Source organism: Copadichromis virginalis, linkage group LG15 (genome assembly GCF_057382275.1).
Source record: "Copadichromis virginalis isolate Kocher_CV1m ecotype Utaka linkage group LG15, C_Virginalis_male_GT1.1, whole genome shotgun sequence".
NCBI lineage: Eukaryota > Metazoa > Chordata > Actinopteri > Cichliformes > Cichlidae > Copadichromis > Copadichromis virginalis.
Genome location: NC_140632.1, coordinates 40,568,309 through 40,586,883, shown reverse-complemented (window position 1 = coordinate 40,586,883; position 18,575 = coordinate 40,568,309). Strand labels below are relative to the sequence as shown.

General features: G+C 41.0%; 2 protein-coding genes and 1 long non-coding RNA gene across 5 annotated transcripts; all 3 read right to left on the bottom strand.

Annotated features, from left to right (window-relative positions):
• Positions 1 to 1,630: 1,630 nt before the first annotated feature.
• On the bottom strand, positions 1,631 to 5,770 carry LOC146693063 (uncharacterized). Its single transcript, XM_085431178.1, has 4 exons — positions 5,576 to 5,770; positions 5,333 to 5,389; positions 5,095 to 5,246; positions 1,631 to 2,101 (listed from the first exon to the last, which is right to left on the bottom strand). Exons 2-4 carry the CDS (start codon positions 5,365 to 5,367, stop codon positions 1,788 to 1,790), a joined length of 501 nt encoding a protein of 166 aa, XP_085287304.1. The 5' UTR covers positions 5,368 to 5,389; positions 5,576 to 5,770; the 3' UTR covers positions 1,631 to 1,787.
• Positions 5,771 to 7,729: 1,959 nt separating this feature from the next.
• sid1 (secreted immunoglobulin domain 1) lies at positions 7,730 to 9,393 on the bottom strand. Its single transcript, XM_085431177.1, has 2 exons — positions 9,327 to 9,393; positions 7,730 to 8,654 (listed from the first exon to the last, which is right to left on the bottom strand). The coding sequence occupies exons 1-2, from the start codon at positions 9,370 to 9,372 to the stop codon at positions 8,269 to 8,271; spliced, it is 432 nt and encodes a 143-aa protein (XP_085287303.1). The 5' UTR covers positions 9,373 to 9,393; the 3' UTR covers positions 7,730 to 8,268.
• A 688-nt stretch (positions 9,394 to 10,081) lies between these two features.
• On the bottom strand, positions 10,082 to 17,446 carry LOC146693061 (uncharacterized). 3 transcript variants are annotated; one of them, XR_014915339.1, is made up of 4 exons: positions 17,057 to 17,446; positions 14,802 to 14,865; positions 10,206 to 12,754; positions 10,082 to 10,155 (listed from the first exon to the last, which is right to left on the bottom strand). It is a non-coding gene; the product is annotated as an uncharacterized LOC146693061 (long non-coding RNA). The 3 variants fall into 3 exon arrangements; XR_014915340.1 differs by lacking the exon at positions 14,802 to 14,865; XR_014915338.1 differs by lacking the exon at positions 17,057 to 17,446 and having other exon boundaries at positions 14,802 to 15,363.
• Positions 17,447 to 18,575: the final 1,129 nt, after the last annotated feature.

Here is an 18,575-nt window from a genome sequence, read left to right as displayed (position 1 = left end):
AAAATAGAATTCCTTGGAAAGATTTAGAATCAGAAAGAGGAAAGAGGAGGCTGGAATGGGTTAAGTTCAGGATATTACACAGAGTCAGTGCAACCTGATTGTAAATCAATTATGTAAAAAAATAAAAAATAACATATAAATATAAAACAAATATAAATGCTATGTACTTATATGGTTTATTTTTGACTTCTGTTGCCATGATGACAGATCTTTCTTCAAAATAAGATTTCTAATCTCAATGAGATTTTTACCTGGATAAATAAAAGACTAATAATAAAATGTAATTTGTGTTAACCCACTGAGCATTATCTGTTGGTTAGAGAAAAATCTACAGAAATGCAAACATGCCTTTGAGTATATCCACGTTTATACTCTGTCAGTGAACTTTCCTGACCAGGTTCTGTTGTTTGACCTGACCAGTGTGTTGACCAGTTAGCTCACGGGCTTCGGGGTGAAAGGTCAAAGGTTTCGTTTTGAGAGTTTCTGTTCACTTTTCTTCATATTTATAGAAAGATAATACAAAACAATTCTTGCATTCACATTTCCAACAATGATTAGGACAAAATGCATCAGAGAGCACGGTGACGTTTTCAACATCACAGAATCGATTGCTTTGATTTTTTGTTACAACTTTTTAGTACAGACTACATGTGAAGTCATCCAGTGTTAAAATGTACAGTTTCCCATGCTAGGGGCACACTGAGGACTTGGTAAGCAACCAGAGAATGCAAGTGGAAGTCGTGCCCTTTCTCCTTTGAACCATGAAAACCACAGGGAGAGAGGTGGGGTACAACCTGGACAGGTTAACACAGACAACCATTCACACTCACCCCCATGAGCAATTTAGAGCCAATTAACCTACCCTCACTAATTGCATGGGACCACACAGACACGGGGGAACACGCAAACTCCACACATAAAAGTTCTGGCTACACAGTGGAATCAAACTTGAGACCTTCTTGCTGTGATGCAACAACCACTGTTCCATCATGCTGCGGCTAAATAACACACTAAATATGACTATGAAACATGAAATATGTGCTTCAGGTTACCGTGTGTCTTTCTGTATAAAAGCCTGGATTTGTTACCGATTAACCCATCCATCCATCCAGTCACTGCCGCGCATCCTTTTCAGGGTCACGGGGGGCGCTGGAGCCTATCCCAGCTGTCATAGGGCGAGGGGCGGGGTACACCCTGGACAGGTCGCCAGTCTGTCGCAGGGACACAGAGACAGACAACCATTCGCACTCACATTCACAGCTATGGGCAATTTAGATTTTTCAGTGAACCTTTCCCCACAAAGTGGATGTCTTTGGACGGTGGGAGGAAGCCGGAGTACCCGGAGGGAACCCACGCAAACACGGGGAGAACATGCAAACTCCACACAGAAAGACCCCGGCCTGATGGTGGAATTGAACCCAGGCAACAGTGCTAACCACTGTGCCACTGTGCTGCCCATTAATTAAATTCAAACAGAAGATATCAGCCTGACCATCATGTCCAGTAAGAATACCAGTTTAAGGTTTCTTTGGATTCATTTAATTATTTGCTGTGATTTCCTCTCTACACCTTCATAGCAGAGAATCTGAGAAACAGCAATTGTAATAATACAATTTTACCATCAGTTTTATTGTTTCATGAATTATTCCTCATAATTATGTTTGTTTGTTTTACCTTATATAAACGTTCCCATCAGAAAAATACTGAGTTTAAGTAATATGAGCTCAAATCGTGATCAAGGACGCCTAAATGTCATTCCAGGAATTGAACCTGTGGCCTCCAAGCCATTACTCAGCCTCTGAGCAGAGTTTCTGTCTGTACATTTTCCCTCCTTGCGTTGTTCCACACCAGTATGAAGATGTGAGCCTCCAGTCTGCCGTTGACACCTCCCTCACTGAGGTGGCGCTGTAGCCCCGCTTTGACTTCTTCCATGGCCGCTCAGGGCGTACTGATGTCAGCACCATATCATTCAGGCCCCACAGGATGTGCTGCTGAGGAGAGGTTAGTCCAGTCAGAAGGCAGACCAGGAGGGGAGCAGATCGTGGATGCTGAGAGAGCCGCACGGACGACAACAACTGAATAGACGGCGTGTTGGAGGAACCTGGAAACAAAGAACATTGTAGTATTTTTTTCCATGTTAACAGAAGAAAATGGCAGAACTGTATGGATGTGTTTAATATTTTAGATGAATTTCCAAACTTCCATTATTAGGTAAAATGCACTGAAACAACAACACAAACATCAGATCCCAGACAGGCGCCTTTGTACTGCTTACTGTGATTTCTACAGTGCCATGAAAAAGTATCTGCCCCCTTCCTGAGTTTTAATGGGTTTTTCTTTTTTGCATAGTTACATGTGTCAGACCCTCAAACTTCCCTTATTAGATAAAGAAGGGGAAGTGGTAGCTACTCAACTGAAAAAGTTCAACAATGTTGTCTCAGGGATTAATGTTAAAACATCTTTTAAGGTCAAAGCTGCATAAATTTTAAGATTATCCAAGTCAAAGCAAAATAGTTTTAAAATGATTATTTCCATCTATGAAGGGTGGAAAAAGCGGATGATCTGATATCCGAGTGTCGGTGTTGTTCCCACATCATCATAATAAATGTTGTTCCAGGTTCAACATTGCAAGTGACCAATCACATTGTTGTGATGTCCCCCTTTTGTGCCTTTGAAAAATACCGCCTTAAAAAAAGTCAATTTCACTTGCGAGAAGAGAAACCGCTTCTGTCCGCCGATCCAGGAACTTGAATTCTTTGCATTTCAGGATACTTTCCTTTCATAAACAGTAAGCATTATACATATTGTCCTTACAGAGGCGCTTTCTCTTCTCGCAAGTGAAGTAGATTTTTTTAAGGCGTTTGTTCAGCAGAAGGTGAGTGGTCACTTGCAATGTTGAACCTGGAACAAAATTATTTATGATGACGAGGGAACAACACCAACACGAGGATATCAGATCGTCCGGAAAAAGCTCTCCTGGACCGCTGTAAATGGGGGGGTTTCCAGTCTCATCTCAAATTTTCCAATAAAAACATCAACACCTGTAAGACTTTTGGGAAAGTGTTCAGTGGACTCTCGAGACAAAAGTCGAACTTTTGGGAAGGTTTGTATTCTGTTATATCTGGGGTAAAACTACCACAGCATTTCATAAAAAGAAAATCCTATGAAGACTCAAACGCGGGGGTGATGTCTCGGGGCTGCTTTGTGATGGTCTTGGGCTTTTTTGCTGCCTCAGGGCAATTTTCTTTCCTGGACATACCCGTAAGTTCTGCTCTCTACCAGAAATTCCTGAAGGAGAATCTCTGGTCATCAGTTTGTGAACTGAAGCTCACGCAGACTTGGGTTATGCAGCCGGATCCAAAACTCACCGCAAAGTCCAACCCCTGAATCTGTGGCTCCAAAGAGAACCAAAATGAAGTTTTGAAGTGGCCAAAATCTGGACGTAAATCAGACTGAGATGTTTTGAAGTGACCTTAAACAGGCTGTGCATGCTGGAAAACCTCAATTGTGGCTGAATTAAAGTATTTCTACAAGTAAGAGTGAGCAAAATCCTTCACAACACCTTGAACGATGGCACAAGCAGTTATTAAGTTTAGGGGGAAATTTCTTTTCACACAGTGGCAGGTAGGTTTGGATAACTCTTTCCCCTTATTCAATGAAATCATCATCTAAAAACTGCATTTTATATTTGCTCTGGTTATCTTTGTCTTCTATTAAAAGTTGTTTGATGATCTGAAATATTTAACAAGCCATTCGTGGCATTGTATTCTTAGTTTTTCAGTTCTAAAGTCCAGAGAGGCCTGGACTCAACATAGGGGAGACCGGGGATAGTTGTAACGTGGGTCAGTTGTAACACTTCCAATTTCTCCAATCAGGGCTAAGTTTCAAATGATGTGACTCATCCTGTGCATGCCCAACTCAGTTCTGCTATCACATGTGAAAAATCAGCACATTTTGTCAAACACAGACAATTTAACACCAAAAAAAGTAATTTGTATGCCAAAAAGTACGTTTTTCTACTTTATTTCAATTTCTAATAGCATTATCTGCTTTGCAGTTAAACTCATCAGACCTGAATTATGTTATTTGTATGTCTATGGGGATATATTCTGTGTAAGTCTTTAGTGCTAATGTTTTAGCCGTTGGCTGTAATGTTAGCTAGTTCATGGCTATAGGAGTCTGGGTCAGTTGTAACAGCAACAGTCTGGGTTAGTTGTAACAATAATGCAGATGTTACCACACTATTACTTTAACTTATATTAAACAAGTTGGGGCAACGACATCAGCAGAGAGAGGTTCACTGGTCGCTTTTGTATATGCGGTTAATGCCATTGGCAACACAATTCCTCCACTGTTTGTGTTCCCACACATACATTATGCAGACCACTGTGTCAGAGATGGACCAGTAGGACTTACTGGTAGTGGAAATAAATCAGGATGGGTGCAAGAAACAGATTCCCTCATCTTTCTGAAGCACTTTGCAAACCACACCAAGGTAAGCCATGATAAAAAGTAATGGAATTGTGATGCTGGTGAACAGCTACATTTTTTCAGCTTCATTGTTATGTTCAAAATTGGTGCAAGAGTTGTAGGTTATAATGCCCACTGAGCCAATGAGGCCAAACTCAAGGAAGACCAACAAAGATTACATGTTAATGTTTTGTTAGTACCCTTATTTCATTGTGTTACATTTCACCCCAGGATATGTTACAACTAACCCAGACTATGGGGTTAATTGTAACATTTCACTCTTTGTGTTTGAGGCCATACCATGCAATGGGTAATTGTGCTGCAGAGAAAATAGCTGCACTATTTAATAGCAGACTTTGCATTACATTTTGAATCCACTACCTTAAAAGAGCTTCAATTTACAGACAGAAATGTCAAAAATGTTACAACTATCCCCGGTCTCCCCTACAGATAATTAAACCCCTGACATACTGGTCTAAAGGGAAAAACAAAGAAACAAAGACGATCTTTCATCTTGTTTTATGTTTCCATGTTTTTGTTAGTTTCTAAAGAGAAGCTCTCAAAATCCAAACAGAATACGAACACAGTGCTGACCGTGGTGCAGTTTGTCTAGTGGAGCTGTACCTGTTGACTTGTTTTGATAGTTGAGAAGGTCATCATCAGCATCAAAGTCAGCCACTTCTTCATCAACATGCACCACCAGCCGGGTCCCAGGGCCAAAAACCATCGAAAAAGAGAAAGTCTGTCTGGTGGGAACTGAGCAAACAGTGCAGCAGCTGCAGCAGCAGCAAACCACCATTACTAACAGTGGAACAAACGTGAGTGTTAAAGGAACAGTTCACTATTCTGTGCAGCATCTTACCTTATGAGGATGATGAAAGTCACTGCAGTTTCCATGACGATTCCACTAAAGATTTAGCTGAAGAGAGAAAAATCCTGGTAAACAAAGATTAAAGTAAAAAGCCTACACCACTCATAATGCTGTTGAATAATACCTGTGCATCTTTCAGATTAAAGTCTGGTACTCCAAGAACATTTCTAAATCATATCGTTTTCCTTAAATACTGATATTAATTTCTCAGCTGCCTCGACCTTAGATATTTACCTTTGATAAGTGTGTCCCCGTGGTTCCTGCTGTCACTCTGATGCCCACAGATCTCCTGTGTCGTATCATCTCTCATCAGTGAAATCAGGAAACTTCAGGGTCTGGAAAATAGAAACATGAGAAACTGCTGGAGCAGAACAACAACAGTCTCCAGAGGAGAGAAACTGCTCTTGGATCACATCGACCGTTGGTTTAGTCAGTTGGTGAAGGACAGAAAAACAGGAAATTTTCAGTTTTTTCTTAATTCAACTGTTGGACCCTAAATAAGATCCCAGTGAAACCGTCAGTTTGCATGTTCACAAACACTGTTTTTATGATTTATTAGCTGAACATTTCCCATAAAGATACACTGTAACACAACATCTAATCTAATCTAATCTAATATAATATAATATAATATAATATAGTTCAAGTTACATATGATCTTTGTTACATTTAAATAAAATGTAACTGATGCAAGAGATTACTGACAGTTTAAGGAGACTGGCAATAAATACAGCGCTGATTGTAACTATGGCAATTACATTTTTGATTATAATTTTCTTGAGATGCTTGATGTTGAATGTTTATTTCCTATTTCAAGTAAAAGAGTTGATGAGTATTTTTAAAATATTTCACATAAAACATACTAAAATTACTTTGGGGACTTTAAGGACAAAAACTTTCAGAGCAAATAAACTAAAAGACTACGTGTGATTAAACATTTCATTTAACATTTCACTTGATTTTTGTTTTACAGCACAAACACAAAAAACACCAGAAGTATAACAGCTCTGCATCAAACACATTTGTAATTTTATTACCATCTTGTACTGAGTTTTTAAAATGGTGTAAGATTGTCTTGAAAGAAATTTTCATGTTATAGCAGCTTACAGAAAAATACGTCTTTAAAGGGCGCATCCACTTAGAAATATGATTTTGATGCATACTTCACTTCATGACATCTGCGCAGATGTTGTTCGTCTGCTTGCTTGAACACCTGCAGCTTTTATGACATCACAGCTATTTTTCAGTCACTTGGGTTCGAGCTTTAAATGTGAAACGTTTAGGTTAAAGAAGAAATAAATCTCAAGTTAAGCTGGCCTACATGCCCCCATGGCACAGAGGCAGGCTGTCCTTAATTCAAGGACAATAGAAGGGTGAAAAGTAAGTTGTAGCAATGAATCTTTAAGTCATGCTTTATCTGTATTTTCAATTTTAATAATGTAAAATATATATGGTTAGATATTTAATGATATGAGGTGCGTGAGATTTTGACAAGCTCTAGAGGTTTCTGCTTACTAATGAGAAGTTTTTTACTTTAATAACTAATAACTCTTTTTTTTAAACTATTCTTCATTAGGTCAAAAAATGTTGTTACATGTGTTTCCCTGTGCATATTATTAATATAAAAGAGATTATAAAAAACTTTCAGATAACCTCGACATTCATGGTATAAATTTAGGAGTGGCAGAGAAGTACATGAAGGTTGTGCAGAGGCAGCGCTGAGGTGTGCAGTAAGAGTGACAGAAGGCTTTGACTTTACACCAAGGCTCAACTCTGAGCTGCTTCTTGTTTGCAGTGGTGATGATGAACAGGTTGACAGATGAGGTCAGACAACAGTCTCTGTGAACTATATGTTTGCAGATGATACTGTGATCTGTAACAACAGCAAAGAGCAGGTAGAAGAAAGCCTGTAAGTAAAAGGAATGAAATGTCCTGGTATTACAGCACACATCTGTGAATGAGAAAAAGGTATAACAGTGAAGCTGCACAGAGCACAGGTGGTGAAGGTGGATGAGTTTAAGTACCTGGGGTCAGCCATCCAAAGCAGCAGTCAATTCACAGGAGAGGTGAAGAGGAACGTGCAGACAGAGTGGAGTGTGACAGAAGGACAATAGCAGGAGTGAAAGGGAACGTTCATATCCACCAAATCAAAACACACACACACACACACACACACACACACACACAAACAACTAAATTATGCTGAAAACACAGTAGACACCAACAAAACCACATCACTGCTGTCAGAGCACATTCACCGACCAAACACAGCCTGGCTAACTGCTGCAGCTGTGCAATGGTTTCTCAGGGGAAATGGGTGGCAGAGGAGTTCAGGGAAGAGACAGGACACAACAACAGGCACACAAGGCTGAAACTATGTTTGGATCAACAGTTTTTATTATGGAAGGTATCAACAGGAAGCAAGCATTCTTGCTGGGTGAACAAGTGTGTTTCCTGTATTTGGCAAAGACAGAATCAAAGAAAAGATAGCGTACTGCAATGTACAAGAAAGGCAGTTTTTATTTATGCATTTTTAGCTTTGCTGATGCTATAATCTAGCAATAAATCTGCCAGCAGAAATGGTGGGGAAAGAAAAAGTAGTGCCACAAAGCAAATACCTTTACAGCAACAGCTTCATTTGGCCGGACTGTGAGAGCGCATGGATATTGAAAAAGCACAGCCTTTAAATCACTCTTAATTCAAACACAAGTTAATTAAAAATCTCAGAAACTTGGCCGTTGTACATGTAAGCTCACTGTTTTCAGTCACTGCACAAAAAAAGCACATTTATTAAACTGTGAGATGGGGTGCAGATATTCTTCTGCGTATGATGTTCAAAGATGAGGCTTAAAAATGAGGGGAACTGAAGAAGAGCAGAGAAACAGTCGGAACAAGCAGCCAAGTAAAGCCGATCCTCACTCCTGACATTATTTCCTTCTGCGGCTCCGTGGCCTTGGTTCCTTCTTCCGGTCATCTCCCCGGCTGATTCCACAGTAATAAACCGCCGAGTCGCTCTGCTTGGAGCCTTGCACCACCAGTGAGCCATCGGCCGCTATAGAGACTTTACTGCGGGGAACACCGTTGCCGTATTTCAGTTTGAGTCTATCCATATACCTGAAGGAGACAAGGAGCTGTGGTCCCTGTCCTGGTGCTTTCCTGTACCAGCTGAGGGTGGTGGGCGCGGTCGGGGCAGTGGTGGTGGTGAGCATGGTGAAATTGGAGGTGTCCAGCAGAGGGCACTGCAGGGTGGCATTCTCTCCAAGCCTCACCTGGATGGTCGATGAGGGATCGACAGCTGCGTGGTTCTGTAAACCTTTACATGAACAACATCAAAGCGTTTGATATTCCTCACATACTGAAATGTTGTGTAAAGTAATATGAACACGTAAAAAAAGCTTGTAGTGGAAAATCAAAACCTACAAAGTGAGTGTTAAAAATAAAAAATTAACATGGGAAAAAATGTTATAACATGTCATAAAATCAGAAATGTTTGGGTCCAGATTTGTTGAATAAATGTTAAAGAAGAAAATATCTTAAAAATTAAAGTATGTTAAAAAAAATCTCAAAATATTACCATTATGATCAAAAACTTTAACCTTTTGGAAACGTATTAAAAAATGTGCCTGTTTTCTTTGCATTCAACTTTAAACAACATCAGCGTTTAGTTTGTTTGACCAAGATTTAAAACAGAGGAAAACCTTCTAAATTAATTTTTAATGAATGTTTATTCAATCAAACCTGTAAGTCTGTAAGCCAATAAACATTTTCTCTTTTGCACTCTAATCTCTTAATCCTGCACACAGGAAGCTTCATTTTGAACAGATTTTCACCATAAAATCCTTTTAAATTGGCCTAAAGTGGCGAACAGAGCTTCAGCCTGTCGACAGCGTCTTCGTTAAACATCCAGTTTTAAAGTCGGTGAGTCAGTGAAGTGTGAATTTGAATTCATTAATTGACGACAGAAAAGACAGAAAGTAGAACTCACCACTGAGAGCGAGCAGGATCACCCGGACCAGCAGAGACTCCATCATCAACTGACTGAGGAAGCTGCTGCTGCTGTGAAACCAGCAGAGTGTTTCAAAACAAGACTAACGGATAACAACACATGGCTCAGTATGTGAACGCTGGATGTTTTTCCCTCATGTGAGACCTTTAGTTCTCATGTATGTAAATGTGGTAACACTTCATTCATATGTTAGCTACATTTAAAAAAAATGCTGAAAATTTCAAGATATTTCAAAGAAGGTTTTGTACTAATCAGAAGAGACATACTTTTAACATTTAACATAGTTAGGTCCAGATATATTTGGACACTGACACAAGTTTGTTTTTTTACCTGTCGACTGAAACATATAATGGACATGGACATAACTCTCAGCCTTCGTTTGGGGCTATCCACATTTCAGTTCGATGCAGGGTTTAGGAGTTTCAGCTCCCTAACATGTGCTACCATCTTTTTAAAGGCGCCGAAAGTAATTAGACAACTGACTCAAAGAATATTTCATGGGCAGCTGTGAGGAATTCCTTTGTTATGTCATTATCAATTGAGCAGATAAAAGGCTTGAAAGAGTTGATTTGAGGTGTTGTGTTTGCATTTGGAAGATTATGCGGTGAACCGATAACAGTCAAAGGAGCTCTCCATGGGTGAAACAAGCCAATCTTAAGCTGCAAAAACAGAAAAAAGCCCATCCGAGGTATTGCTACAATATTAAAGGTGATAAAAACACTAAGCTTTGTGAAGGAAACGGTTTCCAGGGCCTAATCCGTGGATCGACTTCCTTCGAGGCGTGGACGTCTATCAGCAGAGAATGTACCTTCACCTATCAGCAGAGAATGTACCTTCACCTATCAGCAGAGAATGTACCTTAGTCTGTAACACAGTCAAATATATTCTCAAGTAATATTCAAGCATGCCATTCAGCGTGTTAGTACGAGCTCGGGAGCAGCTTGGGAGAACAAGAAAACAGAGACTGCTTCAGGTTGTCTTCCCAAAGTGACTCAACTTTATTCACAAGTACAACAGTTTATATAGAGGGTAAAATTCATGAGACAGCAGATTATCAGTTTAAACCAGTACAGACCAAGATAAGGCAGCGTCTTCCTGCCCTTGGGTGAAGAAGCATCCTTTGTGTAGTGTATCAGTTCAGCTACAATTGTGATTATCTCAGCGACATATTTTCAAGGCACAAAACGAAGAGTTCTTACATTAGTGAAATCTGAAACAAACCATTTGGCCTTCAACAGGCGTCTAAAAGATTAAGAAACTAATGTAGCTGAGGGAGTGATCTCTGTGGTATTTCAACCTTGTACCAGCCTGTGATTCTCACACATCAATTCTTGGGTCAAAGAGAAAAATAACTAAAACAAAGGGGCCTTATTGAATGACAGAGTTTTCCTGCATAATGTCACTATAAAACAATATCCAGTAAATGCTACCATGGTACTAAAATACCTAACAGTTCCCCTCTTTTATTATTTTTAAAAATAATAACTCAAATAGAAAGGAAAAATCACAAATGTAATAACATAATATAAAAAGCAAATCATAAAATGTAATAGTTCACAACCTAATGTTCAATATACACATCAGGAACATCATTGGTAACATCTGGCACATCCTCAGGATCAATTTGTGCTAATTGCAAATACATTGAAGTAGCTGTACTAGTAGCTATATGGGTTATCATTGAAAATGTGGCTTGCAGAAATGTGAACAGGGTTGCACTTTACAATACGAAATAGTAAATAAAAATCCTAAGGTTAATGCAGTAGATATGATTAATAACCTAAATATATAAAAAAGACAGTTCTTTAGTCGTCTCCTGGCCTGGTCCCAGGTTCGTGTGATGACAATGGGCATTTCATTTTCTCCATTATCAGGATGAAACGAGTCTATCTTTATCAGGTTAGACATTGTGTGGTACTCTAGGCTTTCTGTTCCTGCTGGATGTTAGAGTACCTTGTTGTTGTTCTTTCAGGCGTTGTGTGTTAATCAGTGATTGTGTGTGTGTAGGTGGATTGAATCCGGGCATTGGCTCGCCTGAGTCGTCATCTACTTGATCCGACGCCTTAGGTGGTTTGGTGGGGCTGGTCTTAACCCTGCTGGCATGAATCCACTGAGGTTGTCCGTCTGTTAGGATGCTGGTTCTCGTCACTGCAAGTACAGTCTGGGGGCTGGAACACGCGGCCTCCCCGAGTGCCCTTGGTTTTAGCGATTTTACCAACACCGCATCTCCTGGTTTCCACGGATGGGTTGGATCTATGGAAGGGAGAGGCTGAGAGAGACAAACTTTCTGATAGTTATTATTCAGTGTTTCTACCAGGTTATGAACATAGTCAGACAATGCAGTGTCTATGTCCCCTTCCAATAGCGGTGCCCCTCTGGAGGCTGACCATGGTGTTGGAAACGGTCTTCCCATGATTATTTCAAATGGAGATAATTTGGTTGCTGCGGATGGAGTCATTCTAATCTCGCAGAGGATTTGAGGAAGTAGTTTGATCCAGGTCATTCCTGTTTCTATCATTGCTTTAGTCAGGCGATTTTTTATGGTCCTATTCATTCTTTCTACAACTCCTGAACTCTGAGGATGGTATGGCACATGATATTTCCAGTCTATTGCTAGAGTTTTAGCACACTTTTGAATTACTTCTGATGTGAATGAAGGTCCTCTATCACTGTTAATTTGGTGAGGTATTCCAAATCTGGGTATTATTTCATTGCACAACTTTTGACAGACTACTTCTGCAGTTTCTTTTGATGTTGGGTAAGCTTCTACCCATTTACTAAATTGGTCCACTATTACCAGTAAGTACTTGATGCTTCGTTGTGCTGGCATGTGTGTGAAATCAATTTGTAATGTATGAAATGGGAAATCTGGTTGTGGTAAATGCTGATGTTTTGCTTTTGAGCTACCTACATTAGTTCGTGCACATGTTAGACAGGTTGCTAATATGCGTTTTACTGCGTGTGATGTTTTCTCGATTACAAATCTTGATTTTATTGCTCCTATTACCCCTCTTTGTCCGACATGACTCACACCGTGAAAATGGCGGACAAGGATTGGCAGTAGTGAAGATGGGAGGGCAATCAAACCCTCAAGGTTTTTGTATAAGCCGTCTCTGTTATCTAAGGTACAATCATTACTTTCCCAGTAAGTGTAATCTAAGGCAGAGGCCTGCTCTTGTATGAATTTTAGGTCAACATTTGTTTCTAAATAGTCTGGGAGCGTGACAAGTGGCAGCTGTAAAGGCAAAGATAATACTTCCCTTCTGGGTGGTTGCTGTGAGGCAGCAGCTGCTTTCGCGGTTACGTCTGCAAGAGCATTTCCCACTGCTTCGTCTGTGTCAGCCGTGCTGTGCCCCTTCGTTTTAACAACTGCAATTGCCGATGGCAGCTGTATAGCCTGCAAAAGTCTTAGAACAAGGTCAGAATTAGCGATCGATTTTCCATGAGCAGATCTAAATCCTCTTTGTCTCCACAATGTGCCAAAGTCATGCACCACACCGAATGCATAACGGCTATCAGTGTAAATTGTTACCCGCTTATCCACATGTAACTCACAGGTGCGTATTAAAGCCATGAGCTCTGCTTTTTGTGCTGAGTGAAATGGTAATGAGTGAGCCTCTAGTATGATGTCAGGCAATGTCACCACCGAATAGCCACAAAGAAATGAGTTGTCATTTGGTTTTGAACAGGACCCGTCCACATAAACAATGACTGAGTCTGGGATTGGTGTCTGCTCTAAGTCTGGGCGTGGTGCTGTGGATTCCTGTATACGTGTCATACAATCATGATCGTCAGGGTCGTCTGAACCATCCTGTCGGTCAGAGGAACACAGCATACGAATGAGTAAGTGTGCTGGCGAATTGGGTGTGCTGCTTGCTTTTATAGTGAGATTTGCTGTTGAAGTCAGTGTAGCTTCATAACCTGAGCGACGTTGTGCGGTCATATGTTGTGTAGTTATGTTTGCTAGAATGGTCGTGACCTGGTGATTGGTGTGTAGAATAGTGTCATGTGAGAGTGTGAGCTTCTCGCAGTCCCTTATCATGATAGAGCAAGCTGCTACTGCTCTCAGGCAGGCCGGCATCCCCTGAACTACTGCTGGCAGCACCTTTGAGTAGAAGGCTACTGGACGGTAGCCACAGCCATGCTCTTGGGCCAATACACCTGCACAGGTTGTGCCGTTCTCTGTGACGTACAGGTGGAACGGTAAGTGGTAGTCAGGCAGACCCAAACAAGGGGCGGAGGTCAGCGCTCCCTGTAATGCATTGAAAGAGGCAGTCATTTCTGTGGACCACAGTATTCGAGGAAGCTTGTCTTTTTTACAGCATTCACGCAGAATGTGGTCATGAAAAGAACAGTCTGGTATCCACTGTCTGCAATAGTTCACCATGCCTAGGAAGGACAGCATTTCCTTCTGTGTAGTGGGCTTAGGGACAGAGGTCACAGCTTTGACCCTGTCTGTAGTCATAGAACGTTGTCCGTGAGACAGTGTAAATCCCAAATATTGAACAGAAGTCTGACAGTACTGCATTTTCTTTGCTGATGCTTTGTGGCCAGTCTGTTGGAGGTGCTGGAGTAGCATGTGTGTAGCAGTTTGACATAGTTTTTCACTTTCAGCACAGAGGAGGAGATCATCTACATACTGGATCAGAGTACAGCCCTCTGGAGGAATGAAGCCGTCCAGGGTAGCACGTACCACCATTGAGAAAGCCGCAGGGCTGTCTACCATGCCTTGGGGTAAGCGAGTCCATGTGTACTGCTTATCTCTATGTGTAAAAGCAAATATCGGCTGTGTGTCCTCATGCACAGGTACTGAGAAAAAGGCGGAGCACAAATCCACCACAGTAAAATGTGTAGCTGTTGCTGGAATACCTGTCAGTATGCTGGGAACATCTGGGACAAGAGGAGGTAGAGGCATAATGACTGCATTAATTTGCCTTAAGTCTTGTGTGAAACGCCATACGCCAGGTTTGTTAGGCTTTGGCACAGGATTGACAGGAGTGTTATATGGAGATACTGTGGGCTTTATTACTCCAGCTGTCAATAAATCTCCTATGATGATGTCTAAGGCTGCGGCTTTTTCAGCGGAAATGGGATATTGCTTGACATATACCGGCTTGTTGTTTTTCAGCTGAGCATGATAAGGTGTACAGTCAATAAATCCTACATCATTCTCACCTCTTGACCATAATGTCATGTTTTGATATTCAGCTGGCAATGTGACAGCAGAGATAGTACAGTGTATGGGGTAGGTTAGATCTGTGTGTCGACATGGTGCAGTAATGTCATAGCCTATGTCTGAGTTATGCGACAAAACCACTGTTTGGCCTTCACTGGTGTGAGCAGTTATCATGTTGTTGAACAGTGTGAGAGAAACAAATATGTGGCTTCCAGGCATGGGGTTACCTGGTAACGGTGTTTGCACATGTTTTTGGCACAGTGTGTGACGTGGGGTACCAGTCAGATGGATATTGAGTTCATTCTCCGCTGAGGCGTCCAGCTGACACAGAGGCTGTTCCTTCTCCATGGTGTCGGTGCATAGGGCAGAGAAAACATAGCTGTTATCAGTATCTGCAAACATTTCACCCTTTGTGTTAAATGAAATACACAAGTTCATTTTTGCCATTAAATCTCTGCCTAATAGATTCACAGGCGAGTTTGGAATAATTATGAATGGATGATATGTAATTTCATCTGGTTTTGGGCCCCAGCGTGTTTTTAGAGAATGAGTTTTGGGGCATTGCACTAGAGTTCCGTTTATTCCCATGGTGTTGATGCACACAGAGGAAACAGGCCCACTATAGAATTTTCCAGACAGTGAACTTTTAGTGGCTCCACTGTCAACTAAAAAGGAATAAGTCTTTTCACCTATCTCTATATCTAACATGGGCAAGCTTTCTGTGTTACGGGACAATTGCAAATGCAGCATCGTGTGTAGTGCTTCACACTGTCCCTCATCATCACCTGGGCCTCCCTATTGTCGGTCCAGTCTTTCGTTATCATATGGATGGGGATTAAAATGTGGATTATAAGGTTGCTCCCTAAGTGCAAAGGGGCCGTTTCTTTGATGTGATTCCTGTCTGCGTTGCCAGTTAACTTGTCTGTAAGAGCTCTGCTGACGCCTAGTGGCAGGAGCTGGTCCTGTGTTTTGTGGTTGAGACCTATGTGCTGCTGATTTGCATCCCCTCCTCCAGTGTCCTATTTTTCCACAGTAAAAACATACGTCTCCACTCCTATCTCTCCTTCTGAAATCTCCCTGCTGCGCTTGTTGAGGGGGCGGGGCCCCTGCATACATCATTTTTTCACTTTCCTCTGAGCCTTCAACATCAAAATTCAACATCATCTTAACACTTTTAGCCTTCGTGCTGTTGGGGAAAAGATCTGCACCAGCTTTTGTTTTGACAAGTGTGATAAAGTTCTTTATTTTCATGTCATAGAGATTATCAGTGGCAGTCAGCTTCAATAGTTGTGAACATTCTGGATGAATGTTGTTTAAGAATGTTGTTATGAAAATCTGATCATTTCCTCCTTCAGGCATGCATGCCTCATTAGTCCAGCAGTGTGTGAAACGTTTCATAAAAACTAGAATGGATTCATCTGGGTTTTGCTTACACATGGTTACTGCATTTAAATCAATTTTATCTCTAGACATTGTGAGCAGAAATTTCTTTAGATTTTGAAAAAAGGCTGTGATTTTGTCATCGTTTATCCACAAAAACGAGGTGGTGTTGGCTGCTTGGTCATTTTTAGGGTCTAGTTCCTCTACTTCTTCAATAAGCTGAGATTCAGTCACACCTGGAATTCGTTGACATAATATATATCTATAATCAGGCCCACCCAAGTGGTGGTATCTGGTACTTCTCTGTAATGCAGAAACAAAGGCTGTAGGATTTTGTAGAGGATCGGGAAGTTCTTTAATGGTTGCTGCTAACTCTGAAATTTTAGGGGGTTGAATGCAACACATGTCCCCTATTATCATGAACGGGAGGGAGGTGCTGACGTCATTAAATTGTGATCCCTGCTTTTCTTTATAACGGGTGTTTTTGTGGGGGCCCTCTTGAGTTTTTTCCTCTTTTTTCTGCTTTAAGTAGTTCCTTATTAAATTTCTGGTGTTAGTTATTGCTTTTGGCACAGTTAAACCATTCGCTACTCTAGTGTGGCGCTGAACATGATTATCTATGACGGAAACGGCTTGCTGCAGTTCAGCTTCCGTACGTTCAGTTAAAGGATCTTTCATGATTTCCTCACACTCTGTCATTAACTGTTTTGTTTGCTTTTTATGTTCCTGTAACTCTCTTTCTCGTTCAGTGTATTCTCGTTCCTGTCTTTGATCTAGGTTAAACCAGTCATCTTCTTGTGATTTAGGTGTCATTTCAGTGCCTTCCTCACTCCTTTGGGATTCTGCTGTTAAATCAGGATATACGCGCTGGTGACGTGCAGCCGCCGCAGCAGCTATTAATTCTGTCTTTTCATCATAAGGCGGCGGAGCCGTAGGTTGAACGGATGGGCATATAAGGCTAGTTTTTTCTGCAGTGGATTTACTAGAGCCTACACTGGCTTGATTTAAAGCATTTACATCTGGCTCGGGTCCTTTTTTCCTTAGTGGTAGCATGCGATTGGTCACATCACGACATTCTATCATATATTTTTTACAGGACTTTTTAATCAGCCTACTTTCCTTATCACAAATAGTATTTAACATTTCTACTGACCTGTTTTCTGGCGATAATCGTTCGGGATAGGGCTCCGGAAATACATTAGGATGCATTAAAGTTATAGTTCTTAAGTTCGAGACGAAATCAGTCACGTAAGCACTTCCGCATGTTCTGGATACGTAATCATGGAAGTCTTCATTGATTCGCGAGCGTGGATTAAACGTAACCGGAAGTGGGAGTCGTACTGAGCCGCTATTTGTGATTTTATATTTTATTTTTTTCGGTTTTACAGTTAATTTTGAGTTTTTATCGGACCCGTCTAAGGTCTTTGAATTATTCTGACCCATGGTCAGTGATTTCCAGAGGGGTTTAGACGCTTTGAAGGATTTAAGTTAGTTTTTATTTTTGCTGTGGCACACCTGAGGTTACTTGATTTTTTTGCTAGCAATTTTATGTTTTTAGTGAGCAACTTCTCGTTTTATGACCCCAGGCAACTTCCTGTGTCCTTTCTGCTTTTATTTACAAAACAACAGGCAACTTCCTGTGTTTCTATGTGGGCCACTAACGAAGGCTCCTCAGCGTATCCCACTTGTTACTATGTGGGCCACTGAAGAAGGCCTCGTCAGCGTATCCCGTTTCTATGTGGATCACTGAGAAAGGCATAACACAGTCTTATAAAATAAAAGACGAGTGCCTACCTTCGTCAGGATCCCACTTCTGACACCAAAATTGAAGGAAACGGTTTCCAGGGCCTAATCCGTGGATCGACTTCCTTCGAGGCGTGGACGTCTATCAGCAGAGAATGTACCTTAGTCTGTAACACAGTCAAATATATTCTCAAGTAATATTCAAGCATGCCATTCAGCGTGTTAGTACGAGCTCGGGAGCAGCTTGGGAGAACAAGAAAACAGAGACTGCTTCAGGTTGTCTTCCCAAATTGACTCAACTTTATTCACAAGTATAACAGTTTATATAGAGGGTAAAATTCATGAGACAGCAGATTATCAGTTTAAACCAGTACAGACCAAGATAAGGGAGCGTCTTCCTGCCCTTGGGTGAAGAAGCATCCTTTGTGTAGTGTATCAGTTCAGCTACAATTGTGATTATCTCAGCGACATATTTTCAAGGCACAAAACAAAGAGTTCTTTCATTAGTGAAATCTGAAACAAACCATTTGGCCTTCAACAGGCGTCTAAAAGATTAAGAAACTAATGTAGCTGAGGGAGTGATCTCTGTGGTATTTCAACCTTGTACCAGCCTGTGATTCTCACACATCAATTCTTGGGTCAAAGAGAAAAATAACTAAAACAAAGGGGCCTTATTGAATGACAGAGTTTTCCTGCATAATGTCACTATAAAACAATATCCAGTAAATGCTCCCATGGTACTAAAATACCTAACACTTTGGTTCAGTCAAACCCCAACCCATTTGACCTTAGAACTGAAGAAGCTTCTCGGATGAGAGGTGAAAAGTCCAGACGCTTTTCTTTGCAAGCTCCTTTGACTACAATGACCTGGATGACTGAGAACCTTCACAGACATGACAGCATATATTGCTCTGCACACCTTTCAGCAC